The sequence below is a fragment of the Lagenorhynchus albirostris genome, chromosome 8, assembly GCF_949774975.1.
Source record: "Lagenorhynchus albirostris chromosome 8, mLagAlb1.1, whole genome shotgun sequence".
Lineage (NCBI taxonomy): Eukaryota > Metazoa > Chordata > Mammalia > Artiodactyla > Delphinidae > Lagenorhynchus > Lagenorhynchus albirostris.
The window spans coordinates 26769461-26777017 of NC_083102.1; the positions used below are offsets into that span (position 1 = coordinate 26769461).

Sequence of the window (7557 nt, forward strand, 5' to 3'; positions counted from 1 at the left end):
GCTAGTGAAACTATTAAATATAAAAATGTAAGGGACTTCCCTGGTGGTGCAGGGGTTGGGAGTCTGCCTGCCAATTTACGGAACACGAGTTCAAGCCCTGGTCCAGGAAGATCCCACGTGGCGCAAAGCAACTGGGCCTGTGCGCCACAACTACTGAGCCCACGTGCCACAACTACTGAAGCCCGTGCGCCTAGAGCCCATGCTCTGCAACAAGGGAAGCCACCGCAATAAGAAGCCTGCGCACCTCAACGAAGGGTAGCCCCCACTCGCCGCAACTAGAGAAAGCCCGTGCGCAGCAACGAAGACCCAACACAGCCAAAAAATAATTAATTAATTTAAAAATAAAATGTAAAAAATATAAAAACACAAAGAATGTAGACAGGAAGCTTAATAAGCACTGAATTTGTACTTTAATAGGTTGTTTCATTTTTCTTGTTTTGAATATGTAACTGACTGGAAGTGTTTTTCCAGTTAACACTATGACAGCCCCCTTGGGTGTTGTTGAAGAGGGCTTCCACTGAACAGGTGACTTTGAGGCACCCACGGAGATCTTTCCCAGGAACACATGGAGATACTGTGACCGTTGGTGTAGAGAATGATATATTGCTGAGAGTGGTAGAAGATATCTCTTTCCAGCGAGAAGAATGATTCCTGGGTTCAAAGTTTAGAAAGCCATCTATGCAAACATCTTCAGCAATACATACATTAATAATATGAATGTTTCTTATATCAACTCTCTTCTTACAGTGGATGTTGGCATAACAACTGCAGTAAAATTTTTTGGAAAATTGTTGCAGGTCTTTGAGTGTGGGTTTCCCATGCACTGTGTATTTTCCACCTTTCCCAGTTTGAATAGCAAAATTCTGTGGGTTCAGGTGAAGATAGTTGCTTGAATTCCAGTATTTCCTTGTACACACTCCTTGCTCTTGGCAAAGTGCTTGGCTACACATTTTGGCTGCTAAGGTGACATTGATTACGTAAGGATTCAGTGTAGTCTTCATGTAATTGTCTAGGTTCATGCAAGATTCCTGTAAAATTATATGAAGATCAGATTATTAACATCCAAGTTGGTTCATATGTGAATTAATTCACTACATTAAGCAATTTCTAAGGAAGCACACACACACACACACACACAAAACCGAGAACCAGTAAGAGCAGGAAATGTTTTATCTTTTTTTACTTGAACAAGCAAGACTATTCCAACAGTTTTTTGTAACATTTGTAAGTTTCACATGCCATTTCATGTCACTAAATAATTGACCAGTTGAGGTTTAGTATACTCTAGCCTCGGTCTTCCTCAATAATTCATAAACTAATGGGGGTGGAAGGGGCAGAATGGTACAGTGCGGGTGGAGGAATTAGAGCATGGGCTCTGGAGTCCATCTGTCCGGATTGGAGTCACAGTTCCATTAATGGCTAGCTCTGTGAGCTTGGGAATCTCTTAAGCGTTCTAAGTCTTAGTTTCCTATCTGGGAGACCTTGGACAAGTTAATTCATCTGGCAGTGTTTCAGCTTCATCATCATACAATAAGGGTAATTATAGCACCTACTTCATAGGGTTGTTGTGAAGATGACAAGATAGAAAGTACATAAAAGGGCTAACACAGGGCCCCATATCATTGGTTAGCCCTCAATGTATAAATTATATAAAGTACAAATAAATGTAATAAGTATCACATTTGTCAGACAAGTTTAGGCATTGGAAAGAGTGGTTTCTAAATTGCTAGCTCAAAACAACTAAACGGGTTCAACCGAGTATATATTAAATGTTAATGTATAATTCAAGTATGGGCGAATTATGACAGCTCTTTTACAGATATACTTATTTGGCAGAGTATGAGTGATGAGTAACTAAAATGATTCATCTTGAAACTGATACTTTCTAAAACTGGGACTCCGTCCTTTTCAGAACGTAGAAGGTAGTTGCTTGCTTTCATGATCAGCAGTCCCATGGAGTGAGTTGGCCGTGCTAGTCCTTCAGTAAAAGATCAAAGGAAGTGGTGGGCGGGTGGGCAGGCAAGTTGAGGAACCTCACAGCTTCCACTTGGATCTACTTCCTGTTGCCTTCCTTGAGGCGGTGTCATCGGTGGTAGGCAGAACAAGGGCCTTCCAAGGATGTCCCTACCTCAGTCCCACGGAACCTGTGACTGTGTTACTTTACATGGCAAAAGGGACTTTCCAGATATGATTAAGGGTATGGATCTTGAGATGGGGAGGTTATCCTGAATTATCTGGATGGGCTCAATCACAAGTCCTTAAAAATGTAGCTTGGATTTTTAAAATGAGCTGGAAGAAGGAAGACAAATTCAAAGCTAAGGGAGACTCAACCCGGCATTGCTGGCTTTGAAGATAGAGGAGAAGGCCAAAAGGGAAAGAATGCGGTGACCTCCTGAAGCTGGAAATCGCCTTAGCCACAGCCAGTCAGAAAATAGAGATCTTGATGCTATAAACACAAGGAAATGAATTCTGCCAACAACCCAAATGAGCAAATGAGGGTCTTTCTGTAGAAAGGAATGCAACCCTGCCGACATCTTGATTTTACAGCATTAAGATCCATATGGGACTTCTGAACTACCGAACTGTAAGATAATAATTTTCTGCTGTTTAAACCACTGTTTGTTGTAATTTTTATGGTACCAATAGAAAACCTCTTCTTAACCCTCCAATAGCTTTACATGGTGTTTATTATACAATTCAACTTCTCTCAACTTGTATACAGCCTGATGGAATGTAACCTCTCCTTGCTCTTGTACAACTCTCCCTTACCCACTCGGCCTCAGATATACTAATTGTTTCACAGGGGTGGCAGGTTCATTTCAAATTGCACTTACTGTTCCCTCTGCCCAGAATGTTCTTTCCTCTCATTTTTAACGTGGTTGACTCCATGTTGTTATTCAGATCACAGCTTTAATTAGACAAGAGCCTTCTCAGACACCTTTCCAGTCTACTTTCTTACAGCTCTCTATTTTAATTTTCTGCATAGAATTTATCACATCGAATATTTTTATTGTTTTATATTGTTTCTATCCCTCCAACTTTAACACCGGTGCCAGGGATATATGAGAATTTATACCAAGATCAGATGACATTGGAATTGTCTACAGAGACAAGAACTAGACAGGAAGAGGAGTAAAGGGATGAGAATGTTTTGACCATCATAAGCCTATACAAGATGCAATATTTGGAAGGATCTAAAACTGTTTCTCTAAGAGATAAAGCCTAGTTTATAGCATTTGTCAATACCCATGGTGTAAATACTCCTACCATGGCCAATTTTAAGCTACCAACCTGGCATCCCTGAGTGCAGAATTGGAGACCAATTACCCCACCATTATGGTAGTATGGTGTGAAGTAGCACACCATTACACAATACCATTTCCACTTAGACAGATACAGTAGGTGTAAATAACCTCAAAAGTATGGATAATAGTAAAATAAAGTAAATAATTGATACATTTTAAGTATTTGTTATCAATACTTTCTGTTTTTACCATACTTAATTTTATTCTGAGTTTTATAATTTAATTTTTAATAATGGCTGTGTTCAACAGTTCACAAAATTTCTGAATATTTAACAATCAGGTCTCATGAGCTGGGACCAGTAGAAACTGGCTCTGTCACGCCATTTGATCTAATAAGATGGAAGGACGGAAATGTTTTGCCTACATTTGATAACAATTGTTTTAAATCAATTCAGTCATCGCAAGTAAACTGCAATTACCATTGTCTCTAGTTGTCAGTGAATCAGGAAACACAAGTAATCCATGATTCTATTGATTTCAAATGACATAGAAAAAAGGGGAAGTAATGACAGAATTAACATTCAAAATCATCATAAATTGGGAAAGGTAGCAGAAATATATAGAACAGAGTCCACAGGGAACAATTTCAAGGCAGTGTCAATAAGTAGAAAATCATCACATTAAAGTTGAAGGACTGTCCCTGTATGAATAATACTGAAAGTGATTTGAGAGTCATGGTAGAAGTACATGAATCTAAGATTAAAGTGCAATTAAAAAAAAATGTGACAAGTAGTATGCCATGCCATCCTACTAATTGGAGAATGCCTGATTCATTCCTCATCAGAGTAAGGGTAGAGTTCTCAATTCTGAAAATTTTAAAAAAAGGAAATAGTATGGGGAATTTATAAATTGTTCTATCGTAGAATTAACAGGATCCTTGAGAAAGGAGTTTGTAGGTTTGAGAAAACAACTAATAAAAACTAGGAATACTCTTATATTTAAGAATTATAATTCTTAAATAACTTTCTGCCGTATAGAAGATTTTGCAAAAGGGACATATACCTTTCCCTGAACTTATATTTTTTTATTAGTTCTCTTTACTGTTGATCAAACCAGATACAACAGAGTCTACCAAATAGGTAGGAGGGCTCAGATTACCTTAAAAGAATTTCACAAAGTTAAGTACCTTTATAAATGAAGGAAAAATATGGCTAGTCTATCTGAAGGACAAGATGTCAAAAGATCTGTTCTTAGAGTATAAAGTCTAGTATAAAGTCTTAGAGTATAAAGTTCTCTGTAGGTCCTAGGATAAGACATCTGGGCTAAGAGCTTCATTAGACATTCTCCATGGCACCTATGTCACTAATATTTCCACATCCATCAGAGAAGGAAAAGTTCAGCTCCAACTCAGCAGTGTCCATGTGACAGTTTTACTTATGCTTTGAGTCAAGAAGATTGAAGAGGTGAAGGATAAAGACCTCATATGGAGAATTAAAAAAGGATGAAAATAAAGGAAGAGAGAAAAGGGTTTAGGTCATGATAGTTAAAGTCTTTTTGAACTGAAGAAAATGCATTAGCAGAAAGTGAATACAGAACAAAACCAACATTTTTCCTAACAAAACAAGTTTTACTTAAAATTTTACTTAAAATAGACACTGTTAAATATAACCTGTGGAAAATAAAGAAGGATTCCTTTTCCTCTCCCTTAAAGAAACTTTGAACAATTTAGTAATATTTTCAAAAAGTAACTAAATCCCAACTGCCCACACCCTGCCCCCAGTTGTTGGCCTCCATGGTAAACTGTCATTAAATGACTAACTAAATAAAAGTGCTTAATAAACAGTAATTGGGTGAATGGAAGAATGAGTGAATACATATTGACTAGTTGAGCTCTTTTGAGAAGTGACACAGCACAGTATAGTAGAAAAAACCACCAAACACCACATAAGGAAACCAAGGTTGTAGTCCTGTTTTTGCTACTTCTTAGCCACGCAGCCTAGGGAATTTCAATTAATCTCACCAAATTTCTGTTTCCTCACTAGAAAACAGCCTTATCACACAACCACACGAATGAAAGATAGTTTGACTTAGCCACTATCAATTGAGCCCCTACTACTTTGTGCCAAACATAGTGCTTATTTTATTATTCAATCCCACAACAATCCTCAAAAACATTAAAAGTAGAAATTATTTCATCTATTTCCTATCAATTCAACTTACCCTAGTTAGACTTAAATTGAGACTTCCCCACATTATAATTCCAGAGGCACCTAGAGCAACGCTCTCACCAATTGTATTCACAAGGTCACCCTGGTAAATGTGTAGAAAGAGTTAACAGGGAGGAATAAAATGAAAGTGTTATACATAGGACAATAACACCAAAGCCAAGAATGCTGACCCAACAATAATTATTTAAATATTTCACCACTATTTATTTCTATCTTTTATGTCACCACTGCCCTACTATAAGAAAAACACAAATTTTCTGCTATTATTTTAATTACTTCTATTGACAAGAGACCGGGCCCATAAAAGAAAAAATGAAAGGAACTGAGATAATACATTGTCTATACTACCCAGTTCTCCATGACTGCTAAGATATTATATGATTACGTTAAAAATGAAACATGTTTGGGGCTTCCCTGGTGGCCCAGTGGTTGAGAGTCTGCCTGTTGATTCAGGGGACACAGGTTCGTGCCCCGGTCCGGGAAGATCCCACATGCCGCGGAGCGGCTGGGCCCGTGAGCCATGGCAGCTGAGCCTGCGCGTCCGGAGCCTGTGCTCTGGCCACAAGAGTGAGAGGCCCACGTACTGCCAAAAAAAAAAAAAAGAAAAAAAGAAACATGTTCTTATTTTACATTCATATAATAATGGAGAACTACCTGGGTGCATATTCCTAAAGGTTATTAAAAGTTAAATTTCACTCCCTTCAAAAATTATGTTCAGTCCCACTAAACACCATTTATGAACAATATTCCATAGCCTTCTTACCTTGATTTTCTTACCTGAGAAAGGAATTGCAAAGTCACATCAGTAAAAACTGGACGGGCATACACAAAAACTGGAAGTGGGCTTTTAGCACTGGCCACTTTAGACATCCGGATGGCTTCCTGGACACGATTACGAACAAAGAGGGCAGCTTGTGGAGAAGATTTTAACCTGCTATTCAAATAAATGGATGGGAAAAGAGCAGTGCTTTCCTTCCACAACCAGTCGAGTGCATCGTTTCTTCTTTTCTCTATATCCCGGCAACTTCCATTGTAACTAGGTTGGTTATAATTATGATTGTAACAATCAGGAAAAAGATAATAACCCCATAAGTGATTTGGCCGAAGTAATTTTCCCAATTTTAAAGTCTCCTGCATGAAACTCTTTGCTGCCTTTTCAAATTCCACTTTCGCTATCTTGGCAGCCTCTGGGAAAGTAAGTTGTACATTTTGTTGCAGAACCAACTCGATAGACTGATCCCTGTAAATGTCTTTAGGTTTCCAGTTTCTAGCCCAGGTAGGCCTCCATTCTTCCCAGTCAATGACAGCCAAGCCCACGTTGTCGATTGGCATGTAATAGGAAATGTCTTTTTTAGCTTTGTCCAAATGCTCTTTTAAGGATCCCATCTGGGGGATTCCTCCATGCACACTTCTGCCTGTTCTTTCATCTATGTGAGGATAGTAGCCAAGTCTATCAGCATAAAATAATGTAATAAAATTTCCTGTCGCACCTTTTTGGGGGTATCCTACTAAAGGGAAGAAGCTCAGATCTGGAGACGTGTCAAATCTTCTAGCACAACGGTCAGTTGGGGCATTCCAGGCCCAAAGGAAAGACATATTTGCAATAAGAGGAGATGCTGTGAAATCCATAGTCAAACAACATGGAACCAGAAGGAAGGTGAACACTGCCTGGGGTACTCCACTGGACACAACAAAGCTCCCAAAGGAGGTATGTTGAAGCCTTAGTACTCCCATCACAAAGAGGAATGACTATGAAAAGCACTTATTTCTTCTACACACTTTGCTTTATCTAATATTTGATGCAAGATATAAACACAGAAGAGAGAGAGTGGAATGAAGCCACTTTGATGGCTAAAGAGGTATAATGATGATTTACATTTAAATATTCTTCTTCATGTTTTAGGAACGTTTTGCAAGTTGCTTCATCTATAACTGGGAAAAAAAAAAGAAATGTAGAATATATTGTTACACTACATTTCTGTAACAGAGATTATAAGCTTTACCAAGTTCTCAACTTTAAGTGCAGGGAGTCTTATTCAGTGTTTGAAGATGGAGGACTCCAGTGCTTGAATCAATCAAATTAT

The 7557-nt window shown here is 38.4% G+C and overlaps 1 protein-coding gene across 1 annotated transcript; it reads right to left on the minus strand.

Annotated features, from left to right (window-relative positions):
* Nucleotides 1-410: 410 nt before the first annotated feature.
* Nucleotides 411-7207, minus strand: SPAM1 (sperm adhesion molecule 1). Its single transcript, XM_060155984.1, has 3 exons — nucleotides 6251-7207; nucleotides 5466-5555; nucleotides 411-1028 (listed from the first exon to the last, which is right to left on the minus strand). Exons 1-3 carry the CDS (start codon nucleotides 7205-7207, stop codon nucleotides 411-413), a joined length of 1665 nt encoding a protein of 554 aa, XP_060011967.1.
* Nucleotides 7208-7557: the final 350 nt, after the last annotated feature.

Bases quoted from the DNA above. Each gene is read 5' to 3' on its own strand.
- SPAM1 (XM_060155984.1), bottom strand. From the start codon at position 7,207: ATGGGAGTACTAAGGCTTCAACATACCTCCTTTGGGAGCTTTGTTGTG. The intron at 5,556-6,250 runs GTAAGAAAATCA...CACATTTACCAG, and splicing joins CTTTGCAATTCCTTTCTCAG to GGTGACCTTGTGAATACAAT. The intron at 1,029-5,465 runs GTAAGTTGAATT...ATAATTTTACAG, and splicing joins TCAATTTAAGTCTAACTAGG to GAATCTTGCATGAACCTAGA.